At 55.3% G+C, this 22145-nt stretch overlaps 7 protein-coding genes across 7 annotated transcripts; 2 read left to right on the top strand and 5 right to left on the bottom strand.

Annotated features, from left to right (window-relative positions):
* Nucleotides 1–928: 928 nt before the first annotated feature.
* Nucleotides 929–1804, bottom strand: CkaCkLH20_08567 (uncharacterized protein; the record flags this gene model as incomplete). The annotated part of the gene is made up of 4 exons (XM_038891282.1): nucleotides 929–1484; nucleotides 1537–1556; nucleotides 1607–1656; nucleotides 1741–1804. The coding sequence occupies 4 exons, from the start codon at nucleotides 1802–1804 to the stop codon at nucleotides 929–931; spliced, it is 690 nt and encodes a 229-aa protein (XP_038743294.1).
* A 3116-nt stretch (nucleotides 1805–4920) lies between these two features.
* CkaCkLH20_08566 (conidiation-specific protein 10) lies at nucleotides 4921–5635 on the bottom strand (the record flags this gene model as incomplete). The annotated part of the gene is made up of 5 exons (XM_038891281.1): nucleotides 4921–5034; nucleotides 5098–5185; nucleotides 5259–5348; nucleotides 5429–5539; nucleotides 5601–5635. 5 exons carry the CDS (start codon nucleotides 5633–5635, stop codon nucleotides 4921–4923), a joined length of 438 nt encoding a protein of 145 aa, XP_038743293.1.
* Nucleotides 5636–7316: 1681 nt separating this feature from the next.
* Nucleotides 7317–7871, bottom strand: CkaCkLH20_08565 (uncharacterized protein; the record flags this gene model as incomplete). Its single annotated transcript, XM_038891280.1, has 1 exon — nucleotides 7317–7871. The coding sequence occupies one exon, from the start codon at nucleotides 7869–7871 to the stop codon at nucleotides 7317–7319; it is 555 nt and encodes a 184-aa protein (XP_038743292.1).
* Nucleotides 7872–8266: 395 nt separating this feature from the next.
* Nucleotides 8267–9777, top strand: CkaCkLH20_08564 (ThiF family protein; the record flags this gene model as incomplete). Its single annotated transcript, XM_038891279.1, has 3 exons — nucleotides 8267–8468; nucleotides 8519–8732; nucleotides 8784–9777. The coding sequence occupies 3 exons, from the start codon at nucleotides 8267–8269 to the stop codon at nucleotides 9775–9777; spliced, it is 1410 nt and encodes a 469-aa protein (XP_038743291.1).
* A 217-nt stretch (nucleotides 9778–9994) lies between these two features.
* On the bottom strand, nucleotides 9995–10917 carry CkaCkLH20_08563 (uncharacterized protein; the record flags this gene model as incomplete). Its single annotated transcript, XM_038891278.1, has 3 exons — nucleotides 9995–10095; nucleotides 10156–10228; nucleotides 10291–10917. The coding sequence occupies 3 exons, from the start codon at nucleotides 10915–10917 to the stop codon at nucleotides 9995–9997; spliced, it is 801 nt and encodes a 266-aa protein (XP_038743290.1).
* A 714-nt stretch (nucleotides 10918–11631) lies between these two features.
* On the top strand, nucleotides 11632–13797 carry CkaCkLH20_08562 (uncharacterized protein; the record flags this gene model as incomplete). Its single annotated transcript, XM_038891277.1, has 1 exon — nucleotides 11632–13797. The coding sequence occupies one exon, from the start codon at nucleotides 11632–11634 to the stop codon at nucleotides 13795–13797; it is 2166 nt and encodes a 721-aa protein (XP_038743289.1).
* A 556-nt stretch (nucleotides 13798–14353) lies between these two features.
* Nucleotides 14354–20928, bottom strand: CkaCkLH20_08561 (uncharacterized protein; the record flags this gene model as incomplete). The annotated part of the gene is made up of 4 exons (XM_038891276.1): nucleotides 14354–14857; nucleotides 14935–17038; nucleotides 17099–17532; nucleotides 19594–20928. 4 exons carry the CDS (start codon nucleotides 20926–20928, stop codon nucleotides 14354–14356), a joined length of 4377 nt encoding a protein of 1458 aa, XP_038743288.1.
* Between the last annotated feature and the right edge of the window lie 1217 nt (nucleotides 20929–22145).

Here is a 22145-nt window from a genome sequence, read left to right as displayed (position 1 = left end):
TGTGCACGTTGTCTCAAAATCGTCTTGCCTGCTCCAACCTCACCTTGCATCACTCTCCGCCAACTGCGGACGGTCACAGGAAGAATATCCACGCACACCACTGGAAATGGAATCCAAGTTTAGTCATTTGAGACGATCGACCAAAGCCAACGCTTGACCCGAACAACCGCCGTGAGGACACGGTAGAAAAAAAAAATAAGAAGCCACACAGAACAAATGCCTGCCTGCCTTGCGTTGCCCTTTCCCAAAAGCCAAGAATAAGAATCATAGCCGTCCCGTTCTTTCGCCCTCCTGAGCACGCCCAAAACGCCTCGCCTCGCCTCGTCTGGCCTGTCCCCTCTTTCGCCTCGCGCGTCTTTCGTTGCTCTAGTACGTCTTGTGCGTTCCTCTCACGAACAGATCTCCCCGCGACGCATCACCGCACGTGCTGTAGTGTCGTCCGATCTCGGTCAGGATGGGTCTCGGATGCCATTCGGGCTCGGTCGTCGGGCTCGGGTTTGCGTGCTGGAGTCTGCTCACTCTTCCCTCCTCTCACCGGATCTTCAAGTCCTCTCGCCAGGACAGGGTGCCATGTTTCGTAGCGGTGTTTTTGTGGATGTAGTTATCGAACAGGGAAAAATACAGTGGTGCATGCCTTCGTGGATATCGTATATCGAAAACATTAGAAGAGTAGTCGGATGCCTGGCTCGGCCAGTTTATTGCAGCGGGTTCACGTCGGGGGATCGAGCTGCTTGTCGTCGGTCTACTCGATACGCGGCGGCGTCTTTGACGAGTACGGTGACGCGCTTCTCCTTTTTGAAAGAAGGGGTGTCAGGGAACCCTTTCGTATGTACGAATGCAGATATACAACAAAGACACAAGACAATAGTTATCCTCGGGGGGATTGGGAGGACTCGTAACGCAGGATGGGGGGAAACAAAGGAAGGGCTTACGATCTCCTCCTCTCGCCCTCTTTTCTCAAGCTCTCGATGATCTTGAGCATTTCCTTGCGGCCGCCGTGGGAGTCGATGAGCTTGTTGGCCATGCTCATGCTGACCTTTTCCCTGGCATTAGCGGAGAGCAGGCGCTTAACGAGCAGGTGCCGCATGAGGATGCACACGAAAACGCCGCAGTCGCTGCCGTTCTCCTGTTGGGGGGAGTCGTCGAGGTTCAGGAATCGGAGGGGTCTGCCGAGGATCTCGGACATTTTCGCCGTGGCGAGGCGGCCCTCGTTGTAGTTTGCGCCGCCGAGGGAGTCGTAGTGGAAGGCGACGCCGTCGATGGCGGAGACGAGGAGAAGGGACCAGTGGGAACCGCCTTCTGCTTGGGCGACGTTGCGGGCATCGTTGATGGGCAGGAAGATGTGCGTTACTTTGGAGAAGTCGGGGAGTGCGGAGCGGATCTGGCGCATGTCGGGCTCCTTCATCAGGAGGAACGTCATTGACGGGCGGAGGAGTACGATACGGGCTTGCGGGTACTTGGGGAGAATCTCGCGCTCCAGCCATCTGCGGGTGTTAGGTTGGCCGGAAGAGGTGGAAGATGAGGGCAACGGCTTACTCTTCCCAAAAGGCGATGTTCTGGCAATTGTCAGCTCCGAATGAATTGACCGAGGGGAGAGGAAACGTACGTTGTCTGTTAACCAGTCATTCTTGAGCGACTTGATGTCTTCATATGTGACTGCTTTGCATGTAAGTCAGTGCGACTCGGGAGAGACGGGAAGCGGAGCGGCTCGATGCGCGCATGTTTCGGGAGGTTACGTACGGAGGATATCGTGGTCTGCAATGCGGAGGAACCAGTCAGTCGGTTTCGAGTTCGTGATCACCATAACCGGACGGTGGTTGATTTCCCATGGCATCCGGATTGGCAGAGAGGGTGACGACTTACACGACAAATACGGTGCTTGCGGGGAGAGCTAGAACGCCGGTTTTGTCAGTCCACCGTTTTCCTCGTGTTATCTTTTTTCGGAGCCGTTGCGCTGAAACGGGGAGCATTCTTCCCCCGCGCGAGGGGAATGTACCCCGCGCGGTGATGCCCAGCACCCACGCCGACGACGAGACGACGGGAGGAGGAGGAGAAAGCATGTGCCCGTCCGCCCCGTCTGTGGTGATTGCTGCTGCCTTGTGTCGTCCGACGTGGGAGAGCAGTGCGACGAGGCGGGTGCGAAGAAGGACGAGGAGAGACTTACGGTGTCACCAAAGTGACGAGCCATCTTCCTGAAAGGCATGCTTAGGCGCGACTCCGACCTGTGGCCGGACTTGGGGGTGCTGCTTGAGCTGGTGGTGGGCGAGATCGAGGGGGAGGCTGTCGAGGATGCGGCGGCGGCGGAGGAGGAGGAGGAGGAGGAGATGGTAGAGCTTTCGGAGCTGGAGCTGCCGCGGTGAGGTGGTAGCTGCTGCTGTTGCGGTTGCTGTTGCGGTTGTGGATTGCGATGGGAGCGGAAGGGAAGAAAGCGGCTGTTCGCGCGGTTGCGTCAGAGGAGACTGTTTCGTGCAAGGTTGTGTCGATCTCTCTTTCTCCTTTGGACGACCACCAGCCAGAGAGAGGTTTGGAGGTGGGAAGTTGCCGGGGACGGAGGTGAGGAAACAAAAGTAAACAAGTTGAGAGAGGATGACGAGGGAATCAGAGCAAAAAGCCGAGATACACCAAGTAGAAAAAAAAAAATAAACACAAAGGACCCTCGACTCGGCTCTTTTTTCGCCAACTGGGCCTGTGGTGCAATTTTTTGGGCGGGGAGGATGGAGCTGGAGAGCGGGAGGGTCTGTTGTCGGGTGTGTTGCGCAGCGCAGAGGCCCTTTTGGGGATCTTCCCGGGATCCAGCTCAGAACCCCCCGGGCAGTGGGCAGTCACAGTCACAGGGTCACAGGGAAGAATTGAGGCGGGCTGGGGTACCTTTAGTGGCGGTGGTGGAGAAAGAATAGAAGGAATGGCGCGGGAGACGTGGAGGAGACACAGACACTCTGCACCGAGCGTTGATGATGCAGATTGCAGATGCAGATGCAGGGAAACTGGGAACGGACTGGGCTGAAATCGGGCCTCTCTTTCTCAGTCATCGGTAAACTCTCAACACCGTTCTCTCTGAGCTGTACAACGAGAATGAGGCTGGAGAGATGGATGAGTGACGACGACGGGGAGAAGACGTGGCCCGCAGGTGGCTGAGCACGACGCTGGCATTGGCTGCATCGCGGCACCGCACCGGGGGGCCAAGGACCGAAAATGCGAGGTGACGAGCTGACAAGCCACACTTGCGGCGCGCCTTGTGGGGCCACCCCTCATCGGAGCTGGGGCCACCTTCTCGCTTGGGTAAGGTACGTACCCACACGCCGGTACGGTCACTCCAGTTCAGCTTCACCCACTGAGGTGAACCCGATTCCCCCCCACCACCTGAGGGAAGTGGTCACGAGCCCAAAAGACGAAGAAAGCAACGAATTCCAATCACGAGAAACCAGAAAAAGAGTAACACACCTCGGCGTGCTGAAGAAATAGCTCGACGTCGCCGGCGCTGCTGCTGCTGCTGCTGCTGGTGGTTGAACGTCCACCGCCGCGGCCATCGTACGACCGTGGACGCGGGTGTTTCCAAATGCCGAAAAAGTCTGGGGATCCCGGGGACGAAGGTTTCGAGGATACGAGGTTATCTGACAATTCCAGAAAGGCAATTCGGAGTCTTTGGATTTCGCTGTTGGTTCCAAAGGAGTACGCAGGACACCCGGGGGACAATGCAGGGCGAGCGAGCGGGAGCATGCGAGTTTACATAGTTTTTCTTACTCGAGGCGTGCAGCGGAAACGGGTAACATTAAAGAAAAGAAAAATAGGGACGAAACCTGGGACGCCAGATGGCCGATCATCTGCGCAGCTGGGGAATCTGGGAAGGGTATAGGTGCAAAGTAGTATCATCGAAGAGAGGGAGATCTGGAACGCCGCGCTCCGAATCTGGGTTTACTCGGCTTGGAAGAGGCCTGTGACAATGCCTTCCGCGCCCCGGACTAAGGAATTCTCACGTCTCTCCCATCTATCTGCTGGAACATGCACATCACTCTGCTTCTGCTCCTACGATAAAAGTTGATGAGTCACGGCAGATAGACTCCTCCGTCAGACGCGGTGAGAGAGACGCCGGACGAAGGAGAGAGAGAGAGAGAGGAAACCAGGTTTCACCTCGTCTACGTCACCGTGCTGCGGCACGCCGTTCCAGACCATCGCGATGCTTTTAAGGCTGGACGATACTACCCACCTGGAGCAGATACCGCCGCAGCAGCCAAAATCAGCCCTAGCCCGAAGCTTCTCTGCGAATCCGGCGCCAAAACAGCCCCCAGACGCACGCCCTCTCGCCTGCCCACCGGACGCCTGCGCCGGTTCCCTTCTCCACGGACGGGCAGCAGCAAGCCTCATCTTGTTTTTGTTCTGGGGGTGATTCGGGTGGGGTAAGAAAAGGGAAAACAGACTCTCACCGGTCGGCGCTTGCCGAGTGGGATATGCCGGTACGGATATTGCTACTGCGGGTGGACTTCGGTACCAACACTGTGAAGCCATGCTCTATTCCCACCAACCACGATGCCGGGTCCCGCCATCTGCCGGCAGTCGGCCGTTTCCATCTGGCTTCCCGTTTTGTTTTTGCAGTTGTTTTGCAAGGGTGCGTTGGAAAGTGCATTGAAATAGATAGACCGGTATTGGATATGGAATGTTCAAACTTCGCCCTAGAAACCAGATCAAAAACAAACAAAGTCCGTGGTTATCGTTAGCACATCTGAGCATCACCACCGTCTGCACCAGCACTACTGCACCTCCCGCCTGACCGTTGAGGTAACGGTCAACACATCAAAGCACACCGGATGCTAAGAAAATTGGGTTTCTCATTAGACGTTCTTCCCACCCATGTCAATAAGTTCGTAACTCATGTCCCTTTCCTTCCTATCGTACAAAGATCCGAAGCATCAGATGTAGATGCGCCTAGGAGTCGTTGCCGCTGGCCAGACCACCCTTGCGACCCGCCTCGCGCGCCTTCTCGGAGCCGGGCTCGAAAGAGCCGGACGAGGCCTTGCCGCCCTCGGACGCGATCTTGCGCTGTAAACAAAACAAGTCAGCCAGCTTTCCACATGATGGCAAGAGATGCTTTCATTAACGTACCTGCTTCTCGGGGTCCATGCTGGCGAATCCGCCAGTGTGACTGGCGTGACCGCCCTTGGCCGCGATCTCCTGAACTTCCTCGGTAGGTCTGTCACAAAAATCATGTTGTTAGCCTTCGTTCCGATGCAGAGCTTCGAGTCCGGGGACGGAACGGATCGTACAGATTGGCGAAGTTGGCAGGGTTCGGGTTCTTGTGGGCGTGGCTGGCATGGCCGCCCTTGGCTGCGATCTCGCGGACTTCCTCAGTGGGACTGCGGTAATCAGGTCAGTATCCTGTCATCCAGAGTTTCAAACCAAATTTTGGAGATCTTCTAGGAGAGATGCTGCGTACCGGTTGGCAAAGTTGCCGGGGTTCAGGTTGCCAGTCTTGTCGATGACTTCCTCGGGGCCGTGGCTCGCTTGGCCGCCCTTGGATGCGATCTCCTGGACTTCCTCCTTGGGGCTGAAATGGTCAGTACTGGCAAGAAGAGACGACTTGTATTCGATAGAGCCGTGATACTTACAGGTTGGCGAAGTTGGCGGGGTTGGTGTCGGCCATGATGATGACTTTGCTATGGTGTTGTTGATGTGTTGGTGAATTGGTGTCGTCGGTGATGATGGAGGAAGACTGAAGAAAATACTGAACGAAGCGAGGTTTATATCTATTCTTTCTCAATAACTTACTTCCTCATCCAGGTAAGGAAGCAACCGACAAACGTCAAAAGCGGGCAACAGCTGCCTACCTCTGCCTTCCGCGAGTGACGTTACTCCCAGGCAAACAACCCAGTCCCAGCCGTCCTCTCCTGACGATCTCCGCGCTGGCTGACCGGATTATGACGACGGAGCCGCATCTACCCACACCATCTACCCCAGAATCACGGCGGCTCACATCTTCTGCAGACAACCCGTGCAGCGAGCTGTGCAGCGGCGGGCGGCCCCATAGTATTAGCATGCCGGTCCAGGCCCTGGGTTGACATCACTGGATCGTCAAAAAAGATGTTACTGGCCCTGGGACGTCCAATCATTATGTTTGCTGTTTGGACTTTCTCCGTCGGCGTTTTGTTTCTGTGGGAGACGCGTGGTGGGCTTTCTTCTTCGCGTCTGTTTCGCCATGTGGATTTGTTTACTTATGATGCCATAGGCCGGGATCTCCTCTGGGTCCATCGCCGATTCGCCTCGTCTCTTGTGAAACGTGAGAAGGCTTCCTTCTGATCGCAAATTCGAATGTTTGCCGACTGTCGTACGTATTCATCTCGGAAGTTTCGAGCGACAGTTTGTCTGGGAGAGTCTCGGGCGACGATTTCAAGTTTAGTGTAAGGTGCAGACCGTGAGGAAGCAGGGCGGGCCCCACACCGATGCGATGACTCCGTGTGCCGGGTCCACGTCGGCACCGGTACCGGTCCCTGGCCCCACTCGCCCGGTTTCCTTCATCAAAAGCCATCGAGGCTTTTCTCATCCTGCCACTTTTCCCGAAGCATTGTGTATTCCGGAGCGATCTTTCATTAGCGATGCACCTTCAAACTAGTCCCGTTCGAATGATGTCAACCTCTGAAAAGCTCTCGTTCTCAGTTAATATGTAATAATGCTCCGAGCGATAATAAAGCCATATGAGCTAGGGACACAGGGCATCAGCAGCATTTATCTCATAGTCTCAGAAAACTGCAATGCCAGTCGCGAGTTGCCTGGCACGTCAGAATCTGAGCTGTTCTTGATTGGGTATTATTTATCTTCTATGCTCCGAAACATGCCTCCAGGTGTTTCTTATTATAAAAGCTGGACATACAATCAATTTTATGAGGTGGAAATGGTGCCTAGCTCTGAATCAGCGTTATGGCGGATTGGCAAACCGCCGTAAAGCTTGTTTAGAGCCGGGCAACATTCCCACCCCATAAAATTGCATACACCTCCAGCTCCTATGATACGAAACGCCGCAAGCAGTCTTGTATCCGTGACGCCATGATAAGTGCAATTCTTTTTGTAACCGTGACCCATTCCAGACATTCAGCCGATCGACCTTTTGTCGAGCGCTGCCGATGAGATGATGAACTCTCTCAGCTCGAAACCCTCCACTCTTTTCTTGTCATGTGCTCGAACCAGGCGCGCTCATGTTCCAGTGGCAGTTAGGTTGGAGTCATGCCCAGCACCTGCAGGCGAAGGACTCCCCGCTCCCGGGGACCACGTCCGCCCGTGAAAACCGACCCAAACACCAGAACCATATTCCATCCTCTCGTAGAAGCAGCTCACGGGCCCTGTCTGCTGAAAGCAGGGTTCTGCTCCATCGTCGTCGAAATATGCCTCCTCAACGCAGCCCACCTCCCCGCATTCGCACTCGTCTCCGCCGGCGCATCAGCCCCCGCCATGACAACCTCATCCCCATCCGCAGCAGCCGGCACCGGCGCCGCCGCCACACCCCCATTCACCGGCGGAACAGAAGCAAGCGCCGCCATACTCGCCCCGAACCTCTGCATCTCCCCCCTAACAACCTTCTCCTTCCTCTTCAGCGCGCCGGGCCTGCTCTTCAGACTCTTATGCCGGACCTTCCCCTCGCGCGCGAGCTGCCCGAGACTCGCCTCGTCGTCGTCGAGCTCCGGGAGCGCGTCGGCGAGCGACTCCATCGTGGCGACGAGCTTCTTGGAGGGCCGGCGCCGCTTGAGGGCGGGTTTCTTGTTGGCCTTGTCGATCTTGCTCACGAAGGCGCTGTGCTTCATCGTGCGCTTGTCCTTCTTGGAGGTCAGGAAGCTGTCGTCGACGTGCGCGTCGGCGCGGTGCGTCTTGTGCGGGGCGAGCGGGTGCATGGCGCCGCTGATTCGGGCCAGGCGCTTCTCGCGCGCCGAGAGGTTTGTTGGGGCGGTGGGCGCCTGGGAGGGGGCAGTTAGCGGTGGGTTGGTTACCTTGATACATGTATTCGACGTACCATTTTGGACCTCGCGACTAGGTTTGTGGTGGTCGAGGGGTGTTGAATTGGTTGGGCGCAAAAAGCGAGGTCTGTCGATGTGGGAAGAAGAAGCGGCGATGATGAAGTCTGGAAAGGTGCCCGAGCTTCAAAAATTCCATGGTGGGGTCCGACAAAAGCGGGTCCCTCTAAATCGTGGGGTCGGTGGTCGGCTGCGGCGTCTCCGATCTCTGTTAAATGCGCAAGACAAAACCCGCGCCTGTGAGTTACTCATCACAGAAACACCCAACTGCGAACATGGGCAAAATCGACGATTTGAGGCGAAAGGTCGCCGAGGCCGAGGCCGAACTGCAAAACCTCAAGGATGAGCTCGCAAGGGCGGAAAAGGAAGCTCTCGACGCAGAGACGACTGCCCAGCAACCCTGGAAATGGCCCCTGCAAGCGGAGGAGTATGAGAGGTACGGCCGGCAGCTGATCATCCCGGCAGTGGGAGTCAAAGGTTAGGGTTGAAAATCATCCTGCGCTCGCTTCTGTGCTAAGTCGCTGCAGGTCAACTCAGGTTGAAGAAGTCCAACGCTCTCATCATCGGCGCGGGGGGCCTGGGATGCCCCGCAGCCGCTTACATCGCCGGAGCAGGGGCCGGTACCATCGGTCTGGTCGACGGAGATGTGGTTGAGGTATCGAACCTTCACCGGCAGGTGGCTCACTCGACCGAGAGGGTCGGGATGTTCAAGGTCGACAGCGCAATCACATATTTGAAGGGGTAAGTGATACACCACTCACTTAATAGCATTAGACTAACGTTTCCCACCAGCCTCAACCCAACTGTCACATATCATAGCCACAAAACGCATCTAACGCCCCAGAACGCCGAAGAAATCGTCTCGCAGTACGACATCGTTCTCGACTGCACCGACCACCCGACGTCCCGCTACCTGATCTCCGACATCTGCGTCCTCCTCCAAAAGCCCCTGGTCTCCGCCTCCGCATTCCGCACAGACGGCCAACTCATCATCCTCAACTCGCCCGCAGCGCCCCAAGGAAGCTTAGAAGGCGGCCCTTGCTACCGATGCGTCTTCCCCAAGCCGCCACCGCCCGATAGCGTAGTGAGCTGCGGCGAGGGCGGCATTCTCGGTCCCGTCGTCGGCGTGATGGGTGTTCTCCAAGCTCTCGAGGCCATCAAACTCATTGCTGCGGGCGCCGTTGACCCGGATGTCAAAGTCAAGGAAGCGACTGCACCGTCGCTCCTCATCTTTTCGGGAGCCGCGCCGTCGGGTCCCTTCAGATCGGTCCGGATGCGCGGGCGTCGGAAGGACTGCTTTGCTTGCTCAGGGGAATCGACTCTGTCGCTTGAGACTCTGCGATCTGGGTCCTTGGACTATGTCTCTTTCTGCGGAGTCAGTGCTCCGATGAACATCTTGGGGCCTGACGAGCGCGTTACTGCGACTGAGTATGAGCGTATCTCTAGGGAGAAGAGTTCAAAGCACCTCCTGCTGGACGTAAGAGAGCGGGAAAATTTCGACATCTGCAGTATAGACGGCGCCATCAGCCTACCCATCTCAACCTTCATGAAGCAGACTCAGGCTTCGAAAGGCGGATCACAGCCGCAACCAGAGTGGATTCCCTCGGATTTCCCCGCAGACGCGCCAATTTACCTCGTCTGCAGAGTCGGGAACGATTCGCAGCTTGCCGCAAAACGCCTGAAGGACCTGGCGTTAAACGATGGCGGAAACCGCTTCATCGGCGATATCAAGGGGGGCATGAAAGCTTGGAAAGACGAGATCGATCCCACGCTGCCGTTCACATAAGCGACGATGACGAAGATTACAGATTTGAATAAGTTGGATTTGTTCTGACAAGGGGGGACTGTCGTCATGATACATACTTTTCCCACGCGATACCCCATATTGCTACAAAGAGAGGAGGGCGGCCTACGCCCAAGAGCCATGATAAGTCCATTAACCAACCTTAAGAGAGAAGAAGAAACCGGGTGCTGCGGCTTGTGAACGCGATTTGATGGTGATTTTACACGAAGGTGATGCGCTTCCGGTTGAAGGCCCGCTGGTCCTTGAGCCATTGACGGTAACCAGCGACGCTGGAGATCTTCTCGCCGTAAAAATCAGGGACTGGGTCACACAATTAGTACCACAAGCACGGACGAGCGAACAGGAAGAAAGTTCGCTTACCAGGGTTGCCAACGGAGGAGACGGAGGGGTCGACACGGTTCTTCTTGATGCGAGCGAAGAATTCCTTCTCCTTCTGCAAAGCGCAAACAGATTAGCACCCCGCTAGACATCAGATCATTGCGGGACCAAACTCACCATCGTCATCTGGTTCTTCCACCTCTTGTTAAGGGTGTAGAACACGAGCGATCCAACACTAGGCCCCATCAACCAGCCCAACGCGCCCAGGCTGAACGTCATAAGTCCAAGGGTGATGAAGGGATCCAGCGGCACCTGCGTAACCAGGGAGTCCGCGACGCCCGTCGTGAGAACACCCGCGCCGCCCACGAACGACCCGGCGAAGCCCACGAGACTGAAGCCGAGCTGCCACCTGCGGCGGGACTTGCGCAGGGCGAAGAAGGTGTTCCAGTCGAGCCTGTCGCCCTGCTGAGGAGCGGAGGGCTTTTGCGCCGCGGCGGCGGCAGAGGTTGCGTTGCAGCGCTGCGAGCACGGCTGGCGGACGACGCGGGCGATGATGGGAGACGTCGAGGAGGAGGTGAAGACGGCGCTGCTGCGGGCGATCGGGGAGGACGGGGCGAGGCCGATCGGGCGGGCGGGGGACTTCTTGGAGGCGGCGGCTGTCGAGTACGGGCATGTGCGGGCGATGGAGGAAGCGATGGAGGCGCGGGCGGCGCCCTGGCCGGCTAGGCGGAGAGCAAAAGTGCTCGTGGGAGTCAGCATCGTGGTCGTGTTCGATTCGGTGTGGTAGTTTTCGGTGGTGAGCAGTCGTGATGACGATGTGGTGGTGGAGTGGAGATTTTTTTTCGTCGGGAGGAATTGGAAATGTGCTGAAGCTGCTGATGGAGCTTCTTTCTGCGATGAGGTCAAGCTCAGTCCACAAAGATTTGACGCCTCGCTGCGCCGGTAGCCGCCCAGCCGCAGCTACTGCACGGGCCGCCCTGCAGCGCTTGCTCCACGCCGATCGATTAACCCTTGTGGCTTTAACATCAGGAGGCAGGTTAAGAAATACCAAGATATAAATAACTATACTAAGTAGTAAAAATAGTATAATCCTCTTAGTTTGACTTAAGTATTCTACTTATTAAGGTCTTTAAATACTATTAAATAGTTAACTAAAATTTTAAAAAGATTAAAATTAATATTAATATAATTAAATAATTATTTACTAATATATAGCTTATAGTTTCCTAGTGGTAGTATACCTTTGTACTAGCTATATGTATTACGTAATTTTTCTGTAGTGTCTAGGCTTAGTAAACTACTAAACTGGTACTAAGAATGTTAGATTTCCCCCTCTCCTCTACCCGACAAAGCACTTAGGCCTCGACGCGGAACATGCGCAATTGCCTTCCACGAGCCTCAAAAATCACGTACGTTTTGCTCATGATATCAGGACACTTTCTGATCTCTCCTGGAATTTTCTTGACATAAATAGCTCCAGGCGTTGACGAGTTGTGCGACTTTCGGCTTGCAGGGCAGCTGCAGTCGCGCCAGACACGAGACGACACGAACCCCAACCGCGACCCTTCCGACGACGAGCGGACGAACCCTCTTTACTACGACCGAAGCCGAGACCGCCCCGTTGCCCAGAAAGACCCAATCGAGCAGTCGTGGCTCGCTCCTCTCCCGAGAGTGACCATGTCGCGACGAATCGTCTGGTTCGGCAGACCCTCCGCCGCCGCCGCCGCCGCCGCCCCGAACACGACATCCTCCACGCGCAAACCGACCTCCAAATCCAAATCCCCAGAACACGTCCAGCTCGCCGTCGTCTTCAAAGACATCGCCACCTACCGCCCCTACAAACCCGGCGCCGGCCCCCGCCTGCGCCCCGTAACCCTCCTCCCCGTCCACGACTCGACAGCCTACATCCGCGACGAGTTCTTCGTCCCGCACACGCTCTCCGAGGACGGCAAGAAGCGCCTGCAGTACGTCGTGGGATGGACGGACCTGCCCGCCGCGCGGCTCGTCGTCGACGCCGAGAGGATCGCCGACTACGTCTCCCCGCTGGCGTACGAGGAGTGGTGCGCCGCGCGGGCTGCCGAGCGCGACGAGGAGGAGCGCAGGAAGGAGGAGGAGGAGAACGTGCGTGCCGTGGCCGAGGCCGAGGCGCGGGAGCGGGGCATTGGTCTTCGGAATGGGGCTGTCAAGGAGACGTCGCCGGTGACGGAAGATACGACGGCGAGGACGGGCGGAAAGAGGAAACGGAGGACAAAGGCCGAGATGGAGGCCGCGCGGGCTGCTACGCCAGCGGAGGAGGGAGAGAAGAGGAGGCCAGGGCGGCCTAGGAAACACGCGCCGTCGCTTTCGACACCCTCGAAAGCGAGGCTTGAGGAGTTTGGGGGTTTGGAGACCGAGGCCGAGCCGGAGACTGAGAACCCCGATGACGAGGAGGCGATATTTCGGCAGCTTAATGGGGACTTGTCCGTTGCGGAGGACGAATACGATTCAGGGGAGGCAAGCAGTGTCCGGACCGGATTGGAGCCGCCGACCAAGAAACAGAGAACGATATCTCCGGGGGCACCTCTTTCGAGATTACTGCCGGGCATCGAGACGGATAGCAGCCGGAGCACGCCGTTCGACTCTTCAAGGGGAGCTACCAGCTCACCGGCCCTACCACCACTGCCGAATCCTGCACGCTCAGTTCCGCTGTCCGCATTCCCTTCCGTACCACAGGCTTCTGCCAACTATACCTCCACCCCTCCGGCGACCGTCAAGAAAGTCACCCCGATTATGCCCCCGATGCCTCCCAAGCGCTCACTGCTATCATTACGAGATCCGCCACCATCATCAGCCGCGTCTCACCCCCCATCATCAAAATCACAAACACCCGCCTCGAAACCATGGCAACGGCCACCAAACATGAAAGAAACCGCAATCAAGCCCCCCATAAACGGCACAGCGGTGAAATCGAAACCAAGAACGGAGTCCGCCCCGGCAGCAATACCAACACCCCAAACCAACACCACCCCCGCCAAGACACCAACACCACGAACCGGCTTCACGCCCCTCGCCCAAAGCTCTCGACCCTGGAGCGCATCCCAAGCCGTCAAGAACGCAACGACCTTAACACCAACCCAACCCCTCAAATCCGTCCAACACGCGCCCCCATCCTCCGCCACGCCAAAATCACGATCCGCGCGCCAACAAAAACGCTCCGCAGCCCAAGACCTCGACCCAGACCGCGACGAGCTCGCCGAGAACCGCTACGAAGTCCTCCGCCTCGAGGGCCTACAAGTCCGCCAGGTCCACAACAAGCCGATCCGCTTCTTCGCCGTGCGCTGGAAGGGCCGGTGGCCGCCGGGGCAGAACCCGACCTGGGAGCCCGAGGAGAACATCCCGCTCGACATGGTGCGCAAGTACCTCCTCGCGAACCCGACGGCGGCGCGCAAGGGCACCACCGGCACGCTGGACAAGTACCTGACCCCGAACTGGTCCCAGCGGAAGTTCTCTTCCGTCTCGGAGGCCTTTGAGGGGGGCGTTCCCGACGCGGCTGCGGGCGAGGCGGGGGACGATGTGGCTGTGGAGGAGGAAGATGAAGGAGAGGGTGGAGAGGACGAGAAAGGGGAGGAGAACGGGGTTGGCGACGAGATGTTGCTGGTTACGGATGAGCCTCCGCCGACTGTGCGACCGACGCTTTCTTGGTGATTCTCATGGGATGGAGTTTGACGATGGCGGTAGCGAAGTGCTTTATGACGGCGTCTCATTGGATGGACGTGATGCGAGAGCTTGCGAATTCAAAAACATGCCTTGAGCAAGAAGCCGCAATAACTTCAGAATCAAAGAAGCAGCATGATGGCTCGTCTGAAGCATTGGAACATCGCGAGCCATGGTATTCTTGTATTTTAGTATAGAAAGCGTTGCAAAGAGAGATCATCCGAATATCGTCAGGATGATATACCCCAGGCAGCTTTTAAGGCTCCATACATTCAGGTTCTTGCTGCAGTCACTGCTTGGGACGGCCGTGGCTCATGGAGATGCTACCCATGTTTTTCTATCTACTGTTGCTAAACCATGTCTCGCTGACGATCATTCTATAGCTTCTCCGCTGGTGTCAAGTCTCAATCTATATCCATGGATAGGAAAGCAGTGCCAAGTGTGGCACGTAGTGAGCAAGTCCCGAAACGCCATACCACCGCCGTCCTTCATTCTGCCTCCAACGTCATTCCAAAGTCTGAACCAGGCGCCTTCCAACCCTTAATCTTTACCAAAAAGGAGGCTGGCCCGTCGAAGCTTTGCCAGCCGCCTTACTACTCATCTGGCTCTTGTCTTTGGCGATCCGCGCAGTGAGCTGGTTGAATCCCGCCTTTGAAATACCGTGAACTGCTCCACCAATATCATCATCCACGACCGAACGAGCAGGAGAGGAGAAGCCCGAGCTGCTATCAAGATTTCTGACGCGCTTGTGAGGGGGAACATTGGCAGTTGATACAATGTTGGTGGTGTTGTGGTCGAAGTTGTGGTCCAGGAGAGAGGGGATCTCCAGTCCAGAGTTGCAGCCGATGTTGTTGACATAGACACCCAGGGGAATGTGCTTAGAGTGATCATTGACCGTAAAGTAACCTCTGGCCATTTCGGTGAGTGTGGGTGTAGGGGCAGGAGTTCGGTAGGCGGAAGACGACGAGCCAACCTCCAGAACCTTAGCGGGCTCGCAAGGATTCATGAACTGATCGGCGTCTCCGTCGAGGCCGCCATCGTCGACGACGATCTGTCGTCACAATCATTAGTAACTGTCTCCTCCAACTGCTCGGTATTCGCCTGTTTGCTCTTGAGGTAGAGATTCACCTTCCTAATGTCGATGTCGCCGGTGGAGGCGTAGAAGAGGTCTGCAGTCTTCTGAGTCCAAGGCTCCTCGCTGTCCTGATTGTAGTGAAGCCACATCTTGCGGGACTCCTCAGGTGAGAGCACCCACTGGCCATGATACTGAGTTCGGACGGCGCCGGACGCGGGGTCTCTCTGGTGAGGAACGGTTCTGCGCTGATCAGGATCGTAAGCCATGTAGATCGGAAGGCCATCCCATTTAGCTTCCTTCTCCCAGACGATGGTCTTTCTAAGATCTTGCTCGTGGAAAGCGTCAGGATCGCTGGGGTCAGAAGCTGCGAGAACTTCTTCCATAAGGCGATCGCTGTCGAGTTGCCTCTCTTCCTCGGTCATGAAGCGGTGAGCGTTCTTGGGGTCGAGAATCGCCAGATCGGAAGTAGGCTGAGTCGGAAGGAAGGGCACAATGAGGCTCTCGACGGGAGCGCTGCAGGGATCCGGTATAAATGACACGCCTGTTCCATCTGGATGTCCTTGATAGAACTTGGATCGGATGATGTAGTCGCGGACGGTGACGGCAGACTGAATGCTAGAGAAGTGAACTTCGAAGCTTCCGTCATCGGAGCAGGCGAAATGTGTGACGATGTCGGCATAGTTGCGGGACATTCCTGCAAAGCTGAGAACACCCTGCAAGTGAACGACCGGGAAGTCAGTGACAAACAGGCAGCGGGTACATCCCTCACTTAGCTTGGCCTGCACAGGATCGCTCAAGGGAAAAGAGTCTGATGCAGGCAGCAATAATCGGGCTCTAACAGATGCGTCATTGAAGAAGAACCCAAACTCGCGGCGTCGACTGAAGCGGTAGAAGTCCATCGCATCCTCAGCGGCGCTGAACTCAATGCATGCGATGTTGTTACTGTTGTCACCTTTTCCCGTGGCGATAATGTGGGCGCGGAGGATTCTGCCACCCCGGACATGCTCCAAAGCACGCTGGATGTGAACTCCGTCTGGGAGACCTGAGATGATGACGCGACGGGACAATACGTCTGGAATATCGTCATCTGTCGTTAGCTTCTGTCTGGTGTGCTGTCGCACAAACCGAATGCCGTGAATGAACATACCGGGAGTTTGCGTGACGTGTCGCGCTCCCTGGTGGCTGCGGATAGCCTGAGCTTTCTCGAACTCGGAAATCCAAAGTTGATCAGAGTCCTGGCTCCACTTGATGCCACTGTTGTCATTGAAAGAGCTTTGAGTGACTTCGGGGGTTCTCTGAAGCTCAACATGCTCGGGAACCGGGGTTGGCGGAGTTGACGGCGCATCGTAGAGAGAGTTGGCGGACATCGCGTCTTCTTCCTGCTGGTGAGTGAAAGCCGGAGTTGACTCCGCATCATAGAAAGTGGTAACAGACATGGTGTCGTCTTGCTGGCGAGGGGGGGCCCTCTCGGTTGCGACGCTGTCACTTCGAGATCTAGCGTAGATATCGTCGTCCATATTCGTCGAGTCAGCAGGTCCGTCGAATGAGATCAATGCCTCAGCTTCGATTTGCGAAGAGTCAAGCGCATGAGCCTCTCCACCCAGGGTAAGACCAACTGAAGCAAAGGCCTCGATATCTTGGGGGTTCTTCGCCAGATGAACGCGGGCAAAATACTTGATCTCCTTGATACGCTCCGCTGCATTCAAGAGCTGGGATTGCAGATACTGGACCTGATCGTGCAGAGGCTTGTTGCTGGCGAGAGCACCGGAAAGCTTCCTCTTGTACTCCGCGATCTCCGGCTCGACGTTTTCGTAGGCCTGTTGAACCCGAGACAGTTCCACGTAAAGCTCGTCGCATTTCTCGCTTTGTTCAATTGCAGTCTTCTGGGCTCGAGTGCGCAGAAGCTCGGACTCAGCGAGATCATCTCGAAGCCTCTCGAACTGGCGCTCATCCTCTTCCCGCTTGTGCTTCAAATCTTCATTGTTAGTGTCGAGACTGTCGTTCGCTCGCTTGAGGGTCTCGTGACCATCCTCGAGATCGATGACACGAGCTCGGAGTTGGCGAATTGTATCATCTCGGGAATCCAACGTTTGCTGCGCGTCGGTGTAGGAAGAGCGGCTTGAGGAGGGAGGCGTATGATTACCGGAAGAAGATCCGCTGTTGTTTGTTAGTATCCGAAAATTTGACGCGAAAGGACATCGTTTCGATCAAACTTACTTGCGAGGGGTGAAGGGTGGCGACTCTGGATCCAGGCTCGCCTTCGCCTGAGGATACTTGTCCAAGCCTTCGTCCTTCTTCTCGGGAAGGTTATCGGTCTTCTCCTCGGAGAGAAGCTGGTCGCGAGAGTTCCAGTCAATGCTGGTCTTCGGGGTGGGAACATCGTCGAAGTCGGACAAGTCAATGAGGTCAGGCGAGTCTGATCCCGAGGGAGCAGGAGTGACGATGATGACCTTATCAGAGTCACTCGTGTCGAAGCCGTTGTCAGTTTCGGCGTAGTTCACGGGCTTATCGCCGCTACTGGCCTTGGCCAACTTCTGGCTGAGGGTGAGGGAGAAGGGGTCCGCCATGATGTACGGTTTCTTGCCTTTTGGGAAGTAGCGAGCGCAGTCGGTCGTTCTGTCGATACGTTCCGACTTGAGTCTTGTCCGTTTCTGTTGAATACTATGGTGAAAAGTTAGATCTGGTGAGCTTTTCGTGTGATGGCAGTCGCTGGCTCGGAAAGGAAAGGTAGGAAGAAAATAGGTGGCAAAGAATGTAGATGTTGATTCCTAGCCTTTCGACAGAGAGGAAGAGAAGTTGTTCTTGAAATAAAGCGTCCTCCCAAGCCCCGAATCATGGAGATGACGGTGGTGACGGTGGTGAGATGGGTAGAAGACAGATGTGATGGGGGCGGGAGAGAGGACGGAGTGGAGGAGATATGAAGAGCGAAGGTGTATTTCAGCGGAAGGAAGGCTGACAGAGAGCTCTTTCCACTTTGAAGTGGGAAAGAGCACCTCTCGACCGGCGCGACTGCCTCTTTTCGAAAGACAACCGCAAATTGGGAAATATCAGGACCATGTGAGACCTCAAACCGGTGGGAAGTGAGGCGATTTCGGGAAGAGATGCTTGGGGGATGGTTCGCGATACCAACAACTGGCCGTGATTGGATTTTGGGCGGATGAGAACTTCAAAGTGAACCAAACGTACCTTGAACGAGTGCTGCCGACGTTGATCGAAAACACAGATCTCTGAATGTGTTCTGAAGCCGCGATGGCGGAGTGATTTGGAGGATTCTCAGGATGCCCCCAGGTTGCCACACACTCTGCGTGATGGCGAGCTGGCTGGGTCGTCGAAGTGAGGGAAGAAGCGGACAAGTACGCTTGTGGTGAGAGGAGTACCTTCCAAGGCAGGATCGCTTGCTGTTCCTCAGTTGATTGGCGGTGACATGACCGTCGATATGAATGTAGGGAGTCCGAGGTCGAAGTTCAAGGGCCGTTTCGATGACGGATTGCAGCTGAAGAGATGAATATACTCTCAGCACCTGCCGCGAAGGCGCCGTCGAGGTCAAGCAGGCTCTGAGGATAAGCAATGCCTTGGAGATGATGTTGAGGAGGTAAGATGATGCTGAGGAGGTAGGAAGGTGAGGGTAATGAGAGGAAAGAAGGGTTGAGGACCTCTCACCACCAGGTCTGTTGGTGATTTTGAGGTGAGGTAGGTGGAGGGGGAAGAAAAGGCTGGGTAGAGATTGTCTGACTGGGTTTTATCTTGAACCAGGCCAAATAGAGCGGATCTCACACGATTACTGATTTCTTCAAGGCAAGAGCTAAAGCGGACACAAAACAGCAAGAGCCGTTGTACTCTAGGTGAATTCTTGCTGATGTTGTTTAGTCGGTGATGGTCGTGATGAGATCCATTCACTAGACCCAAGAAGGTGAGAACGACTCAGAGCACAATACAGTTATGGGCAAGATAAGAGAAGGCAAGTTGAAGGGCATGTGGGTTGAACGGAAGTGATCACAGAAGAAGACTGGCAGATGTTCTCCCAGAAACCTGCTGCAGTAAAGTACAGAGGACACTCAATCTCAAGTAAATCCATCTCTTAAGATAGAAATTAAGTCTGATCTGTAATTTGAAAGATCGTTCTTTGTTGCATGGACGGCAGTATCTCTAAAGAATGATGGGGTGAATAGCTCTTCCTCAAATGCCTCAAAACATCACCACGACGGTGAAAGATCAAAGCTTCGCATGATCAATGGATGGAGTGTTTATTTTCCTACTAGGGAGTATCAAAAGGTTGAACCCAGCTCTGCATATGTGACAAAAGTCAGTCCAAGGCTGCTTTGTCCTTACAGCAGAACACCATGGCCGAAAGGTAATTGCCAGTAAGTTGACCTGATGTCAATTACAGGCAAGACCCATCATGCCATCCCAAGTATACTCGCGCAATGAAGCTCCAGTTGATGACCGAAAGCTTCATTGCTACACAGACATCCGGTGGATGAGCCTAGCAGCTGCTGCGGAGTTAAGGCTTCTTCCAGCCCTTCTTGTAGACAACATGATGGGTCGGAGTATTGAATTCCTTCTTGGGAACTCCGGCAGGGTGCGGGAAGTGAAGATGGCATACGCGCTGTTTGGGTGGAAAAGCAATCCATTAGCAAGTTTCTCCAAAGAAGTTATGAATATCTCAAGAGCTCCCTCCCAAACTTGGAATCTCGTAAACTTGGAGGACTTACTTCACGTTCAACCCAACCGACACCCATACAAGTCGGGTCAGGATTGCATCTCTTCTCCAAGCAGTCGGCAATCGACGAGTACCGATCTCGGGCCGAGACCTCCTGCTGGGTACTAAGCACTCCAACACTGCAGTGACTCGTGTATTCCACGCCGTTGACGCTGAACTCCCTGCACCCGCGGTCACATCGGAACCAGTCGAGATTGCTGCACCCAGGATCGTTGGACGAAAATCCCTGGGGACCCTTATCGACTGGAGCCGACGGAGCAACACCGTACTGGTACACGTTCAGGCGCCAGTCACCTCCGCAGAACTCGTCCTTGCTGCCACTGCACGCCTTGTTGCACTCGGACAGAGGCAACTTCTTGGGCGGGAGAGTGTTGCCGCAGAAGCACTGTGAAGACCACTCCACTCCGAAGTACTTGAAGCCCTGGCAATTCTGCGCGCACTTGGCCAGCGTCATGTCGTTGACGTTGAGCTCCTTGCTCGGAAGCACGCGTTGTTCGCCTCCGTGGTCTTGATAGCAGCCCATCAAGGCGGTTCCAGCCGGGGCGAAACTGCCGCCGCCGCCGCCGGATGCTTGGTTCTGCTGTTGGGTCTTGCATTCCTGGAGGTTCTTCTCGAGCTCGGAAGTCTTGGCGTCGCATTGCTGAGCGGCGTCCGCGTTTTGCCGGGCCTTCTCTTGTTCGCATCGGCTCTTGTCTTGCTCCAATGAAGCCTTGTCTTGCTCACACCGGGCCTTATCTTGTTCCAAAGCAGCCTTTTCCGCTCTGCAACGATCATCCGCCTGACGGAGAGCATCCTGCTGCGTAGCCTTGAGAGCGTTGGTCTCCGCCTCGCACTGAGCCGCCAACTCGCGGCGGATGGCATCCTTCTCATTATTGCATTGAGCTATGGCGCCAGGATCAGGTACGGACGGATCGTCGATGGCCGTCTCTTGCGTCTTCGCAATGAGAATCCACCTGGCGGTCTGAAGGGGCACGTAGGACATGTGCTCGTACGTGACATAGCAGTGTCCCTTCCTGCTGTCCCAAGTGGCCGCGACACACGAAGCCTCGCTGGCGCAGATCTGGGCGCAGTCGCGAGGAGTGGCGGCCGGGTGGGGAGTTCTGTCGTACTTGCTCGCCCATTGGCCACAGTTGTAGGTGAAGACGTTGCCGCCGACGGAGCCCTTTCCGGCGAAGTCATCCGTGGGGCAGCATGATAGTCGGGAGGTTTCCCGGTTTCCGCCGGTGGAAGACAGACACGCTCCGTTGGCGCTGTTGAGAGGTGTCTGTTGAGCCCAGACGGCCCCGATTCCGAGTGGTATAAACGAGTAAATTAGTCGGAGCAACATTGTGAGAAGCTCCAGATGAAAAGAATAGCTTCTGAGAAGCTGAATGTTGCTTTCTGAAAAGAGTTTTGTTTGAAGGCTGTTGCTTCATTTTTATGATCTGGCAAACATAAACGATGTTCAACACTTGACGTAGGTGTATCTTTCTTGCTCAGCGAACGCATTCGTACTCAACTATTGTCAGGCGTTTAGTCACAACTCATCCGGATACTAGAACGAGTTGTCTAAGATTCACAAGTCAGCTTCATCAACTAACCTTCAGCAATAGTTGGAAACTAGTTTGAAGGGCTTTCCGACCTGTTCGCATAAGGATTTTCTGCTTTCAGCACCTTGGTGTCAGCAACCCCTCACAAAGCTCCCATCTAGGATCCGTTTAGATAGCTTCTTAGCTATGCATTGCCAAGCTAGACATGCTATGATCCACCGAGATCGTCATGACACACGTGAAGTCCGGAACTCGGCGGAAGTGGGATAGACAAGCGGCGGCAGAAGCCGGGTTCCTGGGCCGTCCCGTCTCCGTGCCTTTGAGAGACTCGGCAATCGGGCGTTTGATCAGCAGCTAGGTACCAAACGGTCCTGATATTGCCGATCATATCCTGGGCTTACGCATATCCGGTTGTGAGTACCTGTTTAAGCATGACGTCGATCCGTTGTGTCTGTCGAAGTCTGTTTCACAGACGTTGTTTTCAGACACGGTCACATTCTGGAAAGAAACTAGTTTAATACCGAGACACGAGCTACCGGTTCGTTTGCGTGCGACGACGGCCGCATCGCTTCAACGGTTGAATCAATCTGCCGAGGAATGTTGTGGACGTTGTGACGTGAACCGGTCAGTTTGACGGCAGCATTCCTCATCATCCACCTCAGATCCAAAAGACGCGTTCGTTAAGAGAAGATATCTATTGATGAATCAGTCAACTTAAAACTCTCATTGTGCAAATGTGGTGAAGGACAGCCCTGTAACTGCCCAGGTTTCTGGTTCATTGACTGATGAGTGGTTGGAATAACATGATGAGAATTGCTCGCGCACCAAGAGCAACTAATCGGAGACCATTCCGTCAAGATGCTTCCCAGGACGAGCATTCGACTGAAAGCAATTTCTTCGGTAAGGCTGAATGACTGATTAAGTTGATCTCGCCGTATTCGGCGTAACTGCCTAGGAGAGGTCGCTAAAACGACAATGTCTCGGCTTTCAGTGTACCTGGTTGAATCAGGAGCAA

Source organism: Colletotrichum karsti (assembly GCF_011947395.1).
Source record: "Colletotrichum karsti strain CkLH20 chromosome Unknown Scaffold29, whole genome shotgun sequence".
Classification (NCBI taxonomy): Eukaryota; Fungi; Ascomycota; class Sordariomycetes; order Glomerellales; family Glomerellaceae; genus Colletotrichum; species Colletotrichum karsti.
Note: the sequence above shows the minus strand (reverse complement) of the source record. Positions and strands in the feature narration are given on the sequence as shown.